Below are 18,697 nucleotides of genomic sequence, written 5' to 3' on the forward strand. Positions count from 1 at the left end.
CTACCCTGGCAAGAAGTCTCTGATGGCCAATGTAACTTGTGCTTCATAGTTGGGAACCTCTGAGACCTGAGCCCCCCTTTCTCATGTGGTGGGTCATACCGGCTGCTTGGCCTCAGCCCCTGAGCAATGACAGGTGGGGTCTAGGATGGACATGCAGGGCACTGCAAGAGGGACAGGGTCTTAAGTAAGGCCCAAAGCAATGTTCCAGTTTGCTGAAGCTAACGAAATGCTCTCAGAAGTCTGACTAGAGCTTGGGATAGCTCAGTTGACTTGGTGAAGTGCTGGCCTTGCAAGCATGAGAACCTGGGTTCAATCCCTTGAAACCACACAGAATAGCCAGGTGCATATTTGTAATCTCAGTGTTAGGGAGGCAGAGACAAGTAGATCTCTGGGGCTCGCGGGCCACCTGGCCTAGCCCGCTTGGTGATTTTTCAAGACAGAAACAGTCTCTAGCTAGGCCAGATTATTTCTCTACAGCTGACCTCTGAATCTTCTGGTCTTCCTGTTCCTGAGTAGTAACCAACCTCTGGGCAGAGACTATAAAAGGTCCACTCACGTGGCACACCCATACCATGTAAACTGCTTTGGGTTTTACTTGGGCTACCTCACACATGGGGACCAGAGGTCAGAACAGGTTCAAAAATGGCAAGAGCCCTTCATGATGGTTCATGCCTATAAATCACTGTAGTTAGGAGGATAAGGTAGCAAGATCATTCCAAGTCCAGGGGTAGCCTTGGCTACATAAGAGTTTGAGGTTAGCCTTGGCTAAATAGTGAGTTCCAGGCCAGCTTAACTTACAAAGTAAAACCCTGTCTCAAAGAATGAGGGCTAGTGTGATGGCTTAGAATAGTGCCTGCCGTGTAAATGTAAGATCCCCAACCCCAACATAAAAAACTCGCAGAGCCAGGCAGTAGTGGTGCACGCCTTTAATCCCAGCACTCGGGAGGCAGAGGCAGGCGGATCTCTGTGAGTTTGAGGCCAGCCTGGTCTACAAGAGCTAGTTCCAGGACAGCCAGAGCTGTTACACAGAGAAACCCTGTCTTGATAAACCAAACCAAACCCAAACAAAACACCTGTTACGTGTGTGTAATCCCAGCAATTGTAGGGACAAAGACAAGCAGATCTTTGGTGCTTACTGGCTAGCAAGCCTAGCCAAAATGATGAAACTCTACATTCAGTGAGAGATCCTGTCCTAAAAACTAATGTGGAAAATAACCAAGGAAGACACCCAGTATTGACCTCTGACCTCCTTACAAATGTACACACACATGAAATAGCAGAAGGTTGTGCCAGGATCTGCACAGTTACTGCCTGGCAAGCTGTCCCTCCTTGGGCCCCATGGGTCAGACTTGCAGTTGGTTCTTTCACCAGAGGCGATGAGACCGAAGCCCCCTTCTTCCTCTGGTATTCCGATAACTCCCCATTATTCTTTGACCACCTTGGCCTGGTCAGATCCTTCTGAGTCAGTCCACAGCCACATTCCATGATAACCATGGCCCAACTTTGCTTGGTGTCAAGTTGGACTGAGGCATGTCTGAATAGGGGTGGAGGGGGAGAGGGAAGCAAGGCGCAGTGACCCCTACTGGTAGCATCCCCTACTGGCTCAGTAACTGCAGGCAACTTGTTGAATTTCTTTGGTTGGCACACCTTCCCCAGGACCAGGGTACAGAGGTTCCTGGTGCATGTGTGGGTGTTTAGTGATGTCAGTTTGGCCTTCTCTCTAAAGTGCAGACCCCAGATACTGCCCAAGGCCTGGGATCTTACTTTGTGTCTGAGCTCCTGGGAAGCGGATCCTTCCTAGCTTGTCGCTGCTTATGGCCTCTCCAGGGCAAAGGAAGCCAGCCCTCCTCTTGTAGTTGAAGGCCAGCGCTGAGCCTCTAGAGTGTAGGACTCTCGGAGTATTGAGCCCCTCCCAGTTCTGCTGACTGTGTGGGCTGAGGGGGCCACACTGTGGGCCTGCCTGTCCCAGAAGGCAGATAAGTGGGTGTGGGTGGCTTTTTACAGTCAGGTGCAGGGAGGAACAGAGTCTATCTTATCAACCCAGAAGAGCCAGGGAGACGCCACTGGCCTTGACTCCTCCTGTGTCTGGGCCCCAAGAACAAGAAGGCAGAGAAGTGCAGCTGCCTTGTCTGATACTGTGGGCTCTGGGAGCTGGCAACTGGGCAAAGCGATGCTGTTCCTAGGTGGTTTCCACCAGGCACTTCTGTCTGGTTGCTTGCCTGGACAGCTGGTCACTGACTCCCTACCCCTGTTAACTTTGTCCTCCGTGTTTCCAAAGCCAGTCTAGCCTATCCCAGACTCCATGAGCACTGAACTGGGTACACAGGAAGAGGAAAGACAGAAGGGGGCTCCCAGGCCTGAGTCCCTGTACTCAGGCATGCTAGGCTGTGTGCCACAAGCTTTATAAAACACTTTAGGGTTGGGCCAACCTGAGGTTCAGAGGGAGGTGACTGTCCCAACTTTTGTTGTGGAACAGAGCTGGTCATCTGGGGACAAGGTCCACACCCTTTGCCCTATACTGCTCTGAGCCACATCGTGGCTCACACCTTGGCTGTTTCTGACACCCAGCCTTGCTCCGTGGGCACCAGCAAACCCACTACTTAGGGATCCATCACTCAGAAGACAAGCCCCACATGAAAAGAAAGCCCAACAAACTCTAAAAAATGCAAGGAGTTTATCTATAAATAAGCAGTCAGTAGCTGGCAGGCTGGTGCCCTGGCAACCCTGTTGTGCTGAATAGGTTAGGCTGCCCCTGGGAGGGCTTGGACAAGTATCTGTGCTAGAACGCAGGACAAAGGGCCTTCTTCATACATCTAAGATAGCCACAGCCAGGCCGAGGCTGTGTGACTCCCCAGGCCTGAGTGACTGGGCCCATTCTCCCTGGCCATCTCTCTCTGCAGATCTACCACGCACTGCTTCTGCCTGTGGAAGGAAGGGCCAACTCATAGCGCCACCTGCAGGCTGTAACTAAGACATCTCACTGGGTCCTTAGGTTTGTCCAATTTGCCCAGGTGACTTCGCTCTGGGCGATATATAGGGAATAGAGAGGCCCAACGCGCCCCCCCAGTGAGCTCTCAGAAGAGGCTGGGCCTCTGTCAAAAGAAATGCTGATGGGTGGGTCCCCTGCTAGGCTCCACACACCCCATGCCCCTACAGGTCCTCTGACGGAATCAGCATGCGTTTCTCTATGTTGCGACTCTTCTTACCCCCTCCGGAGCTGCTGGCTGGGCCAGGGTGGGTGCTAGACGATGGGTGCCCACCCTGGCCAGGCCCAGGAGCTTCGTGTGTGGACTGCTGTGTATACTGCTGGTATGCTGGTGAGAAGTTATGGATGGCATCCTGGACGATGTCCTGTGGACTGATGGTCTCCTTTAAGCCACTGGATATACTCTGCATAGGTGCTGGCGGGGCTGGAAGGTAGAACATGTGGGCCTGAGTCACAGGTCCTCTGGTCCACAGCACCCCGCTTCATTAACCCAGTCCCTCAGCCCTGTCTCACCTTGGGCTATCTGGGTCTGAGGATCCAGCATGTCCAGGCCTTGCCATTGGCTAGTAGGTGACCTTAGACTAGAGACCCAGCTCAGCTCCTTCATCCATCTTTCTTCCTTCCTTCCTTCTTTCTTTCTTTCTCTCTCTCTCTCTCTCTCTCTCTCTCTCTCTCTTAGTTTTTTGAGACAGGGTTTCTCTGTGTAACAGCCCTAGTTGTCCTGGAACTCGCTCTTGTAGCCCAGGCTGTCCTCTAACTCACAGAGATCTGCCTGTCTCTGCCTCCCGAGTGCTTGGATTAAAGGCGCTCCTGTGTCTTAGCCTTGGTCTTGGGCTATCTTTGAATAGACTCCTGCCTTGAGTGGCCAGGAGCCATGCAGTCACCAGCCATGTGGCCAGTCAGCACACTCACTAGGACAGCCAACTCAGCCACTCTTGACACCCTCGGCAAGCACCAAGTATTAAGAGAGTAACTTCCTCTGTCCTCATCTTTCAGAGCTCACAATCTCCCCTTGCCTGCCTGGCTAAGACCCCTCCAGGGATAGGCATCATGGCTGAGCCATTGCAGGTGCCCCTCAGTGGTGGGGCCCAGCTCACCTGGCGTGTTCTTCTTCTCTGAGTACACCTGACTGGGAAAGGCATAGCGCAGCGCAAGCGAGGCAAACAGCATCTCAACGCAGATAAGGAAATTCTGGTAGCCAGCGGCGAGGGTGCCAGCCCCCACCCTGGTGCCGTCCATGGCCTGGACCTCAGGGATGACCCTACACCTCTCCAAGATGGCCAGCACCATTCCTAGAGATAGACAACCATTCAGGCCCCATTGTTGGGTGGAAGCTGAGCCCTGCCAAGGTTCTTACTGAAGCCGAGGGTATGCAGGGGGAAAGGCTAGCCTTATCCCAGGATTTCTTTGATACTGACCACATTGGTGGAGGGGCTGTGGAGGGGCTGAGAAGGGCTGGGTACCTCAAAGTCAGGGTTCCTGTTTCTCACCCAGACATATCCAACTTGGGCCTGGGAATCCCTGCTTTTATGCTGCTGGCTGTGGGGACTGAGTGAGATCTCATGGCCTGCTGGGGGCTTGGTGGGGACCAGGGTTCTGGAAGCCAAGGCTTCCTACTGTTGACAGATCTCACGGTCAACAGGCTCCCCTCCAGACTCTGCCAGCTCTGAGCTGATCAGCTGAGTTATTGACTTTTCGTAAGGTTACAGATGCCGAGGCACACAAGGTTGAGATAGAGGTCAGATCTGAACCCAGGTCCCAGGGATGCCAGTCCTGGCTCCCCACCCTTGCCCAGGCTCACATACCCTGCCAGAAGGAGAGGAAGATGATGGCTTTGATGGTGATGAACTTGAGCATTGGCTCAAAGGGCCTCAGGAGGTCTCTGGTAGCGAAGTAGAAAAGGACCAGAGCATAGAGAGCCAGGCTAACTGAGGCATTGTACACAACGGTCACATACAGGTAGCCGCTGTGGATGCTGGGTCAGAGGAAGTGCTGGTTAGAATAGTCCCTCATGACATTCTTTTAGCCTGTCCCCTGGCTGGGCACCCAACCCCCAGGATAGCTCCATCTAGATCCTCCCTCCAGGGCCTCAGACAGTACCAAAGGGAGTAATGGTTGGGGGCCTGGGGTTACCCCTCAGGAATAGGACATGGTTCAGGCGCCTCCCCCAGAGCTGTGGCCTGTCCTCCTGAGCCCTCCCACAACCTTAGCATTGTTTTTGTTTGTTTGTTCTGAGGCAGGATTTCATGTAGCCCAGGATGGCCTCAAACTCCTCAGATAGCCAAAGATGACCTCTAGTTTTTAATCCTCCTCTATCAACCTCCCAAGTGCTACATGTCAAGCGTGTACCACCACCACACTTAGTTTATATGAAGTTGGGGATAGAACCCAGATGCTCATGCATGCTAGGCACACACTTTACCACAGAGAGGAGGAAGAAGGCCACTTGAAGAAGGGACCTGCGGGGGAGCCCTGCCCCTCAGACACCTGCTCATAGTCCCCCTTACTTGAAGTCCCCATCGTGGTATTTGTCGAAAGCCTGGAGGATAATGGTGGTCAAAGCCATGACAGGTTTCACGATGCAGAACTGTAGTGTGGCCTGGGATGGGTGGGGGAAGGGAGTGAGGTTGGGATGGGGTGGGGTAGGGTGAGGGCATTGGGGTGGGGTGAGCAGGCCCCCTCACCTGTTTGCAGAAACGTAAGAAAGTGATGGAATAGGACATGCCACGGAGGCAGCAGGTCCCATGGAAGCAGCTGGACCTGCAGATGAGGAAGATGTCATTAAGGTCACTAGGAAGATAATTGGGGGTTCTACAGTGTGGCCTGGCTCGGGCCCCAGACGGGGCGGGGCCTGTGGGTGGACTCACCGGATGGGTTTGCCACGGATCTCAGCCATGATGGCGCTCTCTCCCCCCAGATATTGGAAGCACAAGGCCAGGAAACTGTAGATGACAAATGCTGCAGGGGGACAGGGGATGATAGTGAGGGTCAGTCACAGAACCCCTCTGCATGCAGGTGCCACCAGATCCACTCAGCATACCCCAGGAGAGGGAGCGAGCTTACTCAGACTGTGAGTCCCAGGCATCGAGGTTGCCGATTGCACAACCCCGGAAGCAGGTCCCAGCTGAGACAGGGCACCTTGGGGATGATGGCAGGGGAAGTGTGTGCAGGTAGGTGTGCGTGTGTGAAGCTGAGGGTCCCCGCTGAGCTCCCGTAGGCCCAGCCTGGAGTATCACCTTCGTAGCAGTCTCGCACAGAGTCTAAGTAGACGTAGTATGGATGGCCCCCGAGGAGGAGGAGGCTGAGCCATGAGTCGAAGGCGTAGATGGGCACAATGAACAGGAGGCGGATGACGAAGCGCTGCTCTTGCGGGACGGTGTAGGAACGCAGGTGCGAGTAGATCTGTGGCAGAAGAGTTTCTGTGGCGCCTCTGTCCCTGCTCCTGGCCCTGTCGTCCACCACATGGGTGCCAGCCCGAATACAAGAGGAACCGGAGCCGGGCAGAGCTCCAGGCTGCCCTCCCTCTCCTACACTGCCTAATGTTCCACTGAGCACAGGATGAGTAGACAGTGGAAGCCGTTAGAGGGAGGTTGTAGCGTATATATTAGAAGAGTCAAATCTGCTTATGACAGGAGCATCGTGGGTGAGTGCAAGACCAGTTGAGCATCCCTGGCTCCAACTAGAAAGTAGGACTGGGGAGGTGGCTCAGTTGCACCTTTGCAAGCATAAGTACCGGAGTTCAAGCCAGACTCATGGACAAAAAACTAGGTACATTAATGCATGCCTTTAATCCCAGACAGCTGGCTCTCTAGAACTCACTGGTCAGCCAGTGCAGCCAAATCAGGGAACTCCAGGTCTCCGTGAGAGACTGTCCCTTAAAAGTAGGATGGATGGTACCTGAGGAATAATACAGGAGGTAGCAGGGCAGGGTCCTGGCTAAGGTAGAGTCCTTACCTAGCAAGAGCAAGGCTCTGGATTCAATCCCTAGGATATGCTCCCTCAAAACTGAATACATGCTTAATATATACAAATATATATTATTTTTTTTATTTTCAGTATAGCCTGACTTACTATGTAGCCCCGGCTGACCAGGAATTCACTCTGTAGATCAGGCTAGCCTTGAATGAATTGAGATCTGCCTGCCTCTGCCTCCCAAGTGCTGGGATTAAAGGTGTGAGCCACTGCCAGACTTTATTATTGTATGTAACCCAAAGTCTTGCACAGACTAAGTGAGTGGTTTCCCACTGAACCATATCTTCAGCTCTTTGAAACAGTATCAGTGGGCAGGGAGTGTGGCTTACTGGGAAAGCACTTGTCTAGCATGTGTGAAGTCCCAGGTTCAATCCCCAGTACCACCAAGAAAAAAAGCGTTTGCAATTAACAAATAAAAACATTATGCATCTATAGCATCTGCACTGAGGATATGCCATTATGTGTGGGTGTCTATGGAGGCCAGAAGAGGGTCAGATCCCCTGCAGCGGGAGTTACAGACAGTTGAGTCTGCGGGTGCTTGGTCCTCTGCAAGAGCCTCAAGTACTCTTAACTGCTGAGCCATCTCCCCAGCCCCTCCTTAGAGGATCTGCAGGCACATGCTCTACCACTGAGCCACACCGCTAGTCCTCGTTCACTCTTGAGAAGAGGGAACAGAAGTACCTTCCAGGGTCATTCCTCAGACACCATGCTCATACTGTAGGATGAGATCTTGCACTGAATCTGGAGGTCATGGATTTGACTCAACTTAGAGCGGGCTGGTCAGTTTCAGGGATCTGATTGGTCATCCCTCCTTGGGGTTATAGATGTGTCCTGCTCTGCCTGGCATATTTTTTATGGGTCCCAGAGATGGAGCTCTGGTCCCAGGCTTGCACAGCGGCAGAGCCATCTCCTGTTTTGACAGACCATAAAAGGCTGAGACCAGCCAACCTCATGCCTCACTTGATTCTGTGACATGGTATGAAATCTTTTTTTTTTTAATATTTATTTATTTATTTATTTATTTATTTATTTATTTATTATGTATACAATATTCTTCCTGTGTGTATGCCTGAAGGCCAGAAGAGGGCACCAGACCTCATTTCAGATGGTTGTGAGCCACCATGTGGTTGCTGGGAATTGAACTCAGGACCTTTGGAAGAGCAGGCAATGCTCTTAACCGCTGAGCCATCTCTCCAGCCCTGAAATCTTAAAAAAAAAAAAAAAAAACACTGCTGTTGCTTTTGAGAGTTATACTATGTAGCCCAGGTTGGCCTTGAATGCATGATCCTTCTGCCTCAGCCTCGCCCAGTGGTGAAGTGATGAGCCCGTCTGTCACACTAAGCCTAAAATTCATTCCTTAGGCATTTTCAAGCTTGTAACATATTTTGATGCCCTGTGGGGTCATCTTGAAGAACATACCCGAAGTCAGGACATTCACTCATCCAACAAGAGTTTCCTGAGTCCTGCTAAGTGTCAGAACTCAGTAAGGAGACCTAAATGTCCCCTGTGGTACAGGTAGGCTCTCAACTTGGGGACCATGGCAGGCCTCTTGCTCTTTGATCCCTTCAAGGAATCTGTCCCTTTACAGAAATAAAGAGGAAAAAAAAATCTGTGTGTAAAGAGGTTCATCACATGAACCCCAGTTACAACTGCTGGGGCTACGCTCACCATGGGATGCCAGGCTCACCCCATAGAGCCTATGTGTGGAGGCACGCTATATAGTCAGTAAGAACGGGGCTTCAATGCACAGCTCTAAGGGAAATCTTCTGACGAGACGAGGTACCCAAGGTCAGAATAGGAAGCCAAGCAGGTTCAAGTGTCATCTCTGCCTAACGAAAATGGAAGGAAAGGGCTGGGGATGTGTTTCAGTCGATGGAGTGCCTGCCGAGTACAAAGGAAGCCCAGGGCTTCATCCTCAGCTCCATATCAACCGGGAGGTGTGTGATGCACACCTGTAATTTCAGAACTTGGGAAATGGAAGCAGGAAAATCAGGAGTTCAAGGTTATCCTCTACTACATACGGAGTTCGAGGCCGGCCATGCTGGGCTACAAGATGCTGTCACAAACAAAACAAAACAAAAACCAATCCAGGAAGGTGATTATGCTGTTCGTCTTAAAGTTTTTCTGAATTTTCTGCATTTTTTCTACCAGAAACAGAATAGGAACATGCCCCCCACACCCACCCCCAGTTCCAGGAACAGAACCCAGGACCTCGTGTGCCCTCAGCCGTACTCTACTTCTGAGCCATTCTCTTTCCTCTGTTTTATCTGGGGGTGGGGGTCTTGCTAGCTGTTCAGGCTGGTCTTGAACACATTGTGGACTCCACGGAGGCCTTCTCTTGTGATCCTCTCGGGTCAGCCTGTGCCCCTAAGCCCCTCTGTACAGAGTCTCTAAGAGGAAGTAGGCTAGGAGCTGGGTGCCTCCTCCTGGTTCCAGGCCACTGTGAGAAAGACTCCTTGGGGAGGTGCCCTGCGGGGCATGGAGGTCATGCTTTTAGAGGGAGCTGTGTGTGTACAGGGGCTGCGTGGGGTGCGAAGGCTGCTGGCGTCAGAGACCAGCTCCTTATCAGTCCCTTCCTCCCTCCCCAGCCGCTGAGGGAGGACAGAATGTGACCAGCCAGCGGGGAGACCTTTCCCAGGCTAGCACCACCTGGCTGGTGACCTTGACAACTTGCTGCCCTCTCTTGCCTCAGTTTCTCCATTTGTAAATGGAGGTGTTGATCCTCTCTCTGTGCCAGCCCCTATTCCTCCCAGAGGTCATCCTGCTGATCCTAACAAGTGGCTGACACCTGCCTGGCCTGCCCTCAGGGCCAGGCCTGTATCCTGGTTACTGAGGCACACCTGGCCAGGTACCAGTCAGCAGGTGGCTGTCACAGGCAGAGGTGTTTGCTTAGTTCCTGCACACAGCTTACCTACTGACTCAGGCCCTCCCCTGGTGCCAAATGGGTGTTCCAAAGGGCCTGGGGCTTTCAGCTCCCAAAAGTCCTCAACTCTCTGGCTCCAGCTCCCCAACTGCTACCATATTCCAGCTGCCATCTTCCTCCCCCAGTTCTCCACTCTGCCTGCCCAGCCCCTAGCCCCAGCTTCTTACTTCACAACTCTCCTAGTTCCACCCACTACCTCTCGGCTCACTGCCCTCAGCACCCTTCCAGTTCTTCACTGCCCCAGTTCCCATTCCTCTCAGTCCCCACTCTCCTAGCTCCGCTCCTTCTCCCATCTTCCTGCCCCTCCTCCCCAAACTCCCGATGTCTGACTTGAGGTTCTCTGTATAGAGCAAAGTCCAAGCCCTGGACGTTCCTGGGGGGGGGGGGGGGGGAGAGGCCCTTTCTCTTCCAATTGTGTGAGCCTGGGGAAGCCTCCAGTCATCTCTGAGCCTTAGTGTTCTTGCTGTCTGGGACCTGGGACCAATCACTGATCTTGGTGAGCAGAGTGAGAGGCCTCAGACATGACTGGGGGTGCCCACCCAGCAAAGTACCCTCTGTCTGGCCGAGACTTCCCACCTTGGGTTTGGCCCCTACATGTAAGCCCTGGACAAGTGCCATAGACGGACACTATGCATGGGGTGTCCAGTACTGGAGGCTATGACTGGAGATTCCATGATCCCAGTATCTTGTCCATGGGGGTCCATCTGAGCCCTGCCGGGTCCCATAGAGACTGTGAGCCCAGCAGGGTTTTGGGGTGCTTACCTGGTGGCAGGTTAAGAGCAGAGCAGTCCATACAAACACGCCTGACACCCCTCGAGCCAATGCACTGGTGAGGAAGAGCTGGTGGGGCCCCTGTGAGCCGTTGTCCACGCGCTCCATCTGCGGCCCGGCTGCCACCATGGGCATTGCCGGAGAGGGGCTGGGTGGAATCCAGGTCGCTGACACCAAAGGAGCTCCGGCTGTTTTCAGAAAGCCTGATGCATTCCTCATCTGCAGAAGCCAACAGAGGAGTGAGCAGCCAGGGCAGCCCCCTCCCCTCCATAGGAGTGTGAGGGGCAGGAGGTGGGGCAGGAGATGGGCAAGGCCATGTGGGTGTCGCCCAGGGGCCAGCTCTGCCCACAGCCGTTTCTGCCTGCCTGGCTACCATCCCTAGCACCCCGCCCATATTCACAGAAGCTTCCCTGGGGGCCCATCGTGGCCACCTGTCCCCTTTGTGGGAGTCTGCCCTGGCTTTCCCACCCACTCTCCTGACTCTGGGTAGCCATGGGATCCCACTTGAAGGACAAGGGACCTGGCCGCTTTGCTGCCTGGGGCTCAGATCCTGGGTGGATGTTCAGGGAGGAAGCCCCCTCAGGTTCCTTTGTGCTCTGGGCTTATTGACAGCTACTTCCTAGGAGTCAAAGACTTTCTAAGCAGGTGGCGATGGCACGCACCTGTAATCCTAGCAAATATAAAGCCAGCCTGGGCTACCTAGTTACTCAGTTTCAAAATAGAAAAATATCTCCAAACAAACTCAAATTCAAAGCAAACAATAAACCCCGAAACTTGTTTCTACCAAAGCAAACAATAAACCCGAAACTTGTCTGGGAAGTGGGGATCCACCTGCCTGGGACATTTGGGAGGGATGGCCAGTAATCATACCTTCAGGCAGGAGAAGGTGCTCCACCCCCACCCGACCCTTGTTTGCCTCTGACTCTGGCCAGATACTCTTTAGGGTCTCCACAAGCTCCAGCAGTAAGCAGTAGTGCATGTACCAGCTGGGAGCCAACAACCTTGGGCCTCTTTCCTACCCTCAGTTGTCTGTCACGGGGGCAGGAGCCTACCTCGGTGAGCAGGAAGCTCTTTGGCCCAGGCCTGAGAGGCCTAGCCTCATGGGAAGCCTGGCTGGTCATTCACGCGGCCACATGGCCCCCACTGGAAGTCAAGCTTCGGTTTGGGGCAAGGCCGGTCTCTGGAGGGTAGCGCTAGGCCAGGAAAGGTACACAGGGCCTCACCTGGCCAATGGCCCACCTAGGCTGAGGGCTGAGGGAGGGGCAAAGGGAGGGGAAGCTAAGGCTTGTCCCCGCCCCTGTCGACACTCTATCCCTCTGGGGTTGTTTGCTCAGCAGCAGCTGGCTTCCAGGAACAGCCTAGCTGGCAGGTGCCTTCACCTGCTGGCACCAGGTTGTCAGGCAGTTGAGCAGGCAGGGACAAGAGAGAAGGGCGTGCGTGAGCTGGGCCAGCTGGAGGAAGAAGGCCATGGGGGATTCGCGGACATAGAACTTCTTTTTTGAGTGGTGAGAAAGATCTAGAACTAGACAAAGTGGGGGCTGCCTATTGTGGGCATCCCTACTACTCCAGAATTGTGCGCTTAAAACTGGGTAGTGCTGAGGATGTGGCTTAGTTGGTGGAGTGCTGGCCTAGCATGCGTGAAGCTCAGGGTTCCACCCCGTGTGGCATAAACCAAGTGAGCTGGTGTCCGACTGTTTTCCCAGCACTTCAGTTATAGGCAGGAGGGTTAGAAGTTCAAGGTCATTCTTGCTACAAACTGCTTTAGGCTAAACTGGGCTAGTGGAAAGCCTGTCCCACTGAATCAATCACTATACATATTCATGAATGAATATACAAATGAGCGAAAAAATAAAAATGGGTAAATTTAATCAAACCTCATGGCATAGGCCTGTCATCCCAGCTACTTTGGAATCTGAGGCAACACTGGTAAACCAAGACTAGCCTAGGATACAGAGTGAATTCAAGATCAGCTTGGGCAACTTAGTGAGATCCTATCTAAAAATAAAATATAAAAAGTGTGCTGGGAATGTAGTTCATCTTTAGACTGTCTTCCTAGAATCCCCCAGTGAGGGGCTGGGGTGTGGCTCAGTGGTAGAACACCTGCCTAGAATCCCTACCATGTGACATGCCTGTGGAAAGAGGCTCACCTGTCCTGGCTCCTGGAGTAGGTGGGTGCTCTGGCCATATCTCAGGTCTGTTCTGGATTCATATGGGCTTTACCACTGTGGGTGTATTATGATGTCACCCATCTGGTCCTTTGTGCCATGTGACCCTACTGATGATTTCAGGCTACTTTCCTTTTGGAGTTGAGACACGAACACTGGAGGCTTAGCACGTGTCTGGGATACTCCAGAAGTACCCAACTGTACAAGGCTGAGATCTGTCAACCCCATGATCCCTTATAATCCATGTCTTCTCATCATGTACTTCCCATGACTGCACATGTCCTGGGAGTCATTCCCTGACTGCTTAGGCCACCTCTGTCCCTGACATATAGACCCTGGACCATGGCTGCTGCACCCTCACCTCCCAGATACTGATGTCCCGGCCTTTTGTCACTTCTAGCAATGTCTCCGCATCCCATTGCTAAAAGCTTTCATCTGAGATCTGTTTGGGTGTTTATCTGTCCTTCTGGTTAGGAGTTTCTGGAACCTGACGCTGTGCCTGGGTCCTTAATAACGCAGAAGCCCCCCCCCCCCCCACCCCATTCTTGGGTCTCCAGATCATGCCTCGACCTCAGCAGGCTCTGCCCCCTGCTGGAAAACTTTGGTCATTGCAGCATCTTCCTAGTGGGTTCTAAGCTGTGAGATGGGAGAGATCAGGTAGCCATCTCAGGAATGGACTTTAATGGAGGCGATGGCACCCTTCTGGGTGGTGGAGCTCCCTTTCTGGCTCCCCCTTCTGGGCATGTGAGGTGGGGGCAGAAATGGGTCTCTGCTGGGTGCACCGTGTGGCTTTGGCAAACACATCCTTGATATGTCTAGGGCTGGGGACCATCTTTGCTGCCTGGCTCTGGAACAAGGGAAGGGCTTGCCAAATGACTCGCCTGCAGAGGGAGTCCACAGTCTCGACAGAGTACCACATCCCGGAAGCTGGAGAAAGAGGGGGAGCCGCTGTGCTGAGCTCAGATACAGCTGGAGAAGTGAGGGGTCACAGGGGAAGGCGGCAAGAGAGAAGCTAGCTTCTTGTCCCTGCTTCTTCACACACACACTGCCGAGTGAGGCCTCACCAGAGGCTGGTATCAGAGACCACAGTCACAGAGGGCTAGGCCCTGGCCACACCCATATGAGGATAGTCCCACTAGCCTACTGTTCACTGTGACCAGGACACTAGACTCCTGCCAATCCAGAAGGTGGTACTGAGAGAACTGGGGGTGGGGGTTCAGGAAAGCCGCTCTGCTTGTTCCTAGCTTCCACCACTGTCCCATGGCCTCCACCTCTGATGTGGGCTGAGGTTTCCACACTGGGCTTCAGGCTGGTCTGTGGCAAGTCTCTAGCTGGCCATGTGGTCTCTCTAGAGTCGGGGTCAGGGTTTGTTTGCCCCGGGGTAAGTAACCTGCTGGTAGAACTCGCTGGCTCAGCTGACACATTCAGGGCCAGCCCTGCAGGGTGGGCAGTATAATTTTGGCATCCAGTCGCCCCAGGCTGATCTCCAAATCCTCTGGATCCCCTGCTAGTGTCCGCTGGGTGTCAATGAGGTTTGTTTCTGTCAGCGCTCTGGCCCTGATCCAGCTAGCACCCACACCTGAGGCGTGGCAGGGCGGAGATGAAGCCAAGAGCTCCCTATGGGTCAAGGTGCTCAGGTAGGTTGAGAGGCCCTGGGTGTCTCTCTTTGCGGCTTCCAGGAAGTCTGGGTGATGAGTCCCGATTGCTGGCCTTCCGTGTTGGGGATCCCCACAGCTACCCCTTCTCTCTGCCTGTGCCTCCTCCAGCTGAGACTTCCAGCCTACCTGCCTAGAATACGAGTCTAGAATGCGTATGTAGTGCCTTCTGGTGACCAAGATGTGGCCCCTACTTGGATAGATGTAGCCTTGAGAAAGGTGGGGGCAGACAAGTCAACATGATCAAGCCTTGCCTCAGTTTCCCCAGGCTGTTATCTTTCTGTTTATGGTTTCACAGAGGGTCTGGACACACAGAGGGGACTTGGGTTGCTAATCTCAGGTGGCTATAGGTTCTCTCACCAGGCCAGTGAGGACCTGGGGCTCAGAGCCAGCTCAGCTGCCTTGGTGTCAGCTGAAGCACAGGTGGATCCGACTTTCATCCCTGAGGATGAGTAGAATCTGCTTGTGCCCAATGGCCCTAGACCCCATGGTGGGTCATCCTCGTGATGTCTGCCAACTGTGCCCCCTCCTGCTCCTGTACCCACCTTCCTCTCTAGACCCGACTCTTCAGCCTTCAGAGAACCTGTCGGGGCCTGTCCGGGCTTGACTTTGCCCCACAGCCAGATGCCAGACTTGGGTGTGGACCTGGGGGCCCTTCCACTTGGAGATGGGCAAAGCCTTGCCTTGGTCCTGAGACCCTTCATAGTAAGGAGGGAGTCTGGACACAGGTGGAGAAGATTGGCTAGGGGATGAGATTCTCTGATTCTTGGCAGCAAGTGTGTCCCCACTGTGTTGGTGTCATGGGGCCACTGCTTGGACACCATTCTATTCCTGAGCCAGCCCCACACGCATGCACACTCACTCACACCCACACAGCTCACCTCCATGGTGGCTCTGGGCAGCTGGCAGGGCCCACTGGGCTGGTGCGTTGCTTTGGTTTCTCAGGACACACTCTGCAGTTTCCGGACCTAAGGAGGTCCCTCCTCAGTGTGGTCTCCAGATCTCTGCTGTCCTTCTTCTCAGCAACCAGGGAAGCCCAGGCCCCTTGGATACTCTTGCTGCTTCCCGAGCATGGCTTCTCAGAGGCCCTGAAACTCCTCCCAGTCCTGCCTGGCCTGCCTTGCCTGCCCAACAGCCTTGTAGGAACACACCCTTCACCTGGCCACACCCTCTGTCATCCTGGATTCTGGGACCAGCCTTTCTTTCCCTGTCCCAGTCAATAGTGTCCACAGGCCAAGTCCTTAGAGCTGCGTGGATAGACAGGCTTGTGACCATGAACCCAGTGGGAGCTGGTCTCCACATCCCACATGGGTTCTCAGGTAGGGTCATGATGCCAGTGACATGTATGGACTGAAGGGCAAGGATGATTTCCAGCTTCTCCCTTTATCCACGCAGCTCCCTTTCCTTTCATCTCTGAAGCGCCTGAAGGCAGACATCACCTCTAACCTCTAATCAAGGTCACTGACGTCTGTCCCAGGATGCTGGCATCAGGAGACACAGGCTAAGTAAGTGACTGCCATGGTTGTCCAAGGGCATGGAAGAGCTTTGAAAGTGGGTGGGTCAGGGCACTAACAGAATCTTGGGGATTGGGACCAGCAAGGTGGCTCAGGAAACAAAAGGGTGCTTGCCACCAAGTCTGATGACCTGAGTTTGATTTGATCCTTAGGGCCTACATGGTAGAAGGAAAATCTTTACTTTCTCACTATCCCCCCACATGTATGAAATGGGACAAAATAAAAGTAAAAAAAAAATCTCGTTTGTCCTACATCTTTGGTATGGCCTTGGGGAGCTGCAGCTGGGACCTAGTTGTGAGGGATGCCCAATGCTTCTCATGTTCTGGGTGGTAGGTACCACCAAATCTTTTTTTGAAGATCTCTCCCCATCTCCCTGTTTCTTCCAAGCACCCTTTAATCCCAAGGCTTCATTTGTGTTCGGCCTTCCATCATGATGTTGGCAGTCTGTCACCCCCGAAGCCAGTGTCTGGTGGTGGGGCTGGGTTCAGGGCTCCACGAGGCCTTAGGTGCCATGTCCACTCTGCAGTGGGCTCTGAGGCCTGGGACATAGCCTTTTCAAGCTGTGTTACTTGGGCTTGTATCTAGAGATTTCTCCCACTTGAGCAGGGTTCTGGGGTCTTACATCTTGTGGTCCTTGTAGAATCTGTTTATTTCCACTTTCAGCCGAGCCTAGCACTCTTGATCCTTCGGACAAGCCCCGATGTGTGATGGCAAACTGTAAGACATAGTGGTAATGCCCCTGCAGTCATCCTGTGCATCATGTAGGCTCCTGACCTCACTCACCACTGGCCCCTGCTCCAGTTGCTCACTTAGGGCTTGTCTTTGTCTCTTTTGGTATGTGGCATGCGGCATTTTGGGCAGCTGCTTCATCTGCCTGGCTTTTCCATGCGTTCTGGAGATAGGAACTCCAGCCCTCAAGTTTGGTAAGTCTTTCATCACAGCTCTGGGCCTCTTGATTTCCCAGTCCTCAACCTCAAGCCAGGACAGTTCAATGGCTTGCCTGTGTGCTGCTTACTTGGCTATAGGGAGCAAGGTAGGGCTTGGTCAAGCTCCTGGAAAGGCTCCTGCAGGGTCCCCTGAGGATTTATACCTTCCTAGGCCTCCTTTGACCTCTTTAGTGCCGTCACCGACTGAGCAAGAGCACATTGTCCTAGCCACTGGGGAGGCTGCTTCCTCTCAGCAGAAAACTGCTAAACGACCTCATGGTGGCGAAGGCATGGCCCTTAGGGGGCAGCCTGGCCTGAGCACGTGACAGGCAGAGCAGTCTATGTTTACGTGCGCTAGGAGTCGATTACAGATCTACCCCAGGTGTGTGCCACGTGCAGCGCCTGTGTCCACAGAAATCCTTTCCACCCAGGAATTGCTGGCGCTGTGGATCGCTTCCGGGTGACGTGGGTCTCTCCTGAGTTACGGCAGCAGCGGAGCACAGGGGACGCTCTGGCCAGGTCCCTTCTCCAGTAGAGCCTTGGCTGATTTACACAGCAGATTTGGGCCAGGGGCACTGGCTTAGATGATTAAGGCATTTGTTACGGGCCTGTGTTTTACGGCTACCAGACAGCTCCAGACAGCTCCAAGCAGCTGTAAATACTGCCCAGCTTGGAGAGAGAGCCGGTTCAACTACAGGTCAGTTTCAGTACCCCTTCCCAAGCAGGCAGCCTCCAGCCCTGCAGACAAAGTGAATGAAGCTACCTTTACGCCCCCAGCTGTCATTTATGTGGAATACACTCTGTCACTTGCGTTTTGGGTTGGTGGAGGACCCAAAGAGATGACTGGAAAGGAAACCGCTTGACCCAGGACCAGAAGCCTGGAAGCAAAACCAGCATCCCTGAGCCTTATTGGCGGATGGAGCTGACATTGATGAAGGAGCTGTTAAAGGGCCTGGTGCCTGGGTCCTTCATCTGGGCTCGAATCCCAGCTCTTTTACCCGGGAACAGCTGCTGCATAGCCTCTCTGGGGCACAGGTGTCGGGAAAAGGTTGGTGAAAGGGAAGTAATGGGTCACCCAATGGGTCATGTTAATTGTCTGCCTAGGGAACAAATCAGAAAACCAAAGCCACAAACCAGAACTTGGATCTGGCCTTGAGCTCCACCCAGGGTGCTCTCTATCTGCTAAGGCTAGGAAGCTGGGGCTTGCTGATTATTATCCATCTGAATAATCACAGGGTGATACCAAACAGAGACCTTTGGCCAGTGCCGCCACCCTACAGGGCGCACCTGAGCATGCCCTGCCCTGGCTGGCTCTACCAGCTGTTTGTATTCCACACCGGTCCTTCTCCTTCACGGCCTGTGAGATTTCTGATGGCCCATACTCTCCAGAGGCTGGTGGCAACTGGGAGGATGGGGAAGAGGTTACAGAGGGGACGCCTGGTTGAGAAGTGCCAGACCCCACCATCAGTCTACCCAGGGGACATAAAGGAGAAGGGAAACCAGGGTCTGGGAAAGGATGGACAAAGGGCAAAGTTGTGTGGGAGAGCTGCCTGCCAGGGATGGGGGTGCAAGCACGGGGCTCTCAGAGGCTTTGGGACACCCCTGTTATAGGCAGCAACACCTCCTTCCAGAAGTTGGGCACAACTCCCCACTCCCACCGCAGCTGAGCTAGTGTCCCCAGCTGTCCCAACCCACTCTAAGTGAAAGTGGCTACCCAAGCTCACCGCCCATCCCCGGACCTGGCAGGCACTCCTGAATCTTTGGCTCAGAGGCCAAGTCAGCAAT

The 18,697-nt window shown here is 53.6% G+C and overlaps 1 protein-coding gene across 3 annotated transcripts; it reads right to left on the bottom strand.

Moving 5' to 3' along the window:
* Window positions 1-994: 994 nt before the first annotated feature.
* Window positions 995-15,549, bottom strand: LOC121465176 (transmembrane protein 184A). Of its 3 annotated transcripts, XM_041678375.1 has the most exons (10): window positions 11,705-11,906; window positions 10,644-10,871; window positions 6,223-6,388; window positions 5,854-5,944; window positions 5,671-5,746; window positions 5,494-5,585; window positions 4,792-4,961; window positions 4,084-4,278; window positions 3,207-3,410; window positions 995-2,922 (listed from the first exon to the last, which is right to left on the bottom strand). In XM_041678375.1, the coding sequence occupies exons 1-10, from the start codon at window positions 11,771-11,773 to the stop codon at window positions 2,903-2,905; spliced, it is 1,311 nt and encodes a 436-aa protein (XP_041534309.1). In that variant the 5' UTR covers window positions 11,774-11,906; the 3' UTR covers window positions 995-2,902. The 3 variants fall into 3 exon arrangements, with proteins under 3 accessions (XP_041534309.1, XP_041534310.1, XP_041534308.1); XM_041678376.1 differs by lacking the exon at window positions 11,705-11,906 and adding an exon at window positions 15,354-15,549 and having other exon boundaries at window positions 995-3,410; XM_041678374.1 differs by having other exon boundaries at window positions 995-3,410.
* Between the last annotated feature and the right edge of the window lie 3,148 nt (window positions 15,550-18,697).

This window comes from Microtus oregoni, unplaced genomic scaffold, assembly GCF_018167655.1.
Source record: "Microtus oregoni isolate MIOR12 unplaced genomic scaffold, Mior012 000029F_ref0000214, whole genome shotgun sequence".
NCBI classification, from domain to species: domain Eukaryota; kingdom Metazoa; phylum Chordata; class Mammalia; order Rodentia; family Cricetidae; genus Microtus; species Microtus oregoni.

Coding starts and splice junctions, on each gene's coding strand:
- LOC121465176 (XM_041678374.1), bottom strand. CDS start 11,773: ATGACCAGCCAGGCTTCCCATGAGGCTAGGCCTCTCAGGCCTGGGCCA. Junction 5,945..6,222: donor TGTGCGAGACTGCTACGAAG/GTGATACTCCAG, acceptor GTCCCCCTGCAG/CATTTGTCATCTACAGTTTC. Junction 4,962..5,493: donor TACCACGATGGGGACTTCAA/GTAAGGGGGACT, acceptor CCTCTGACCCAG/CATCCACAGCGGCTACCTGT.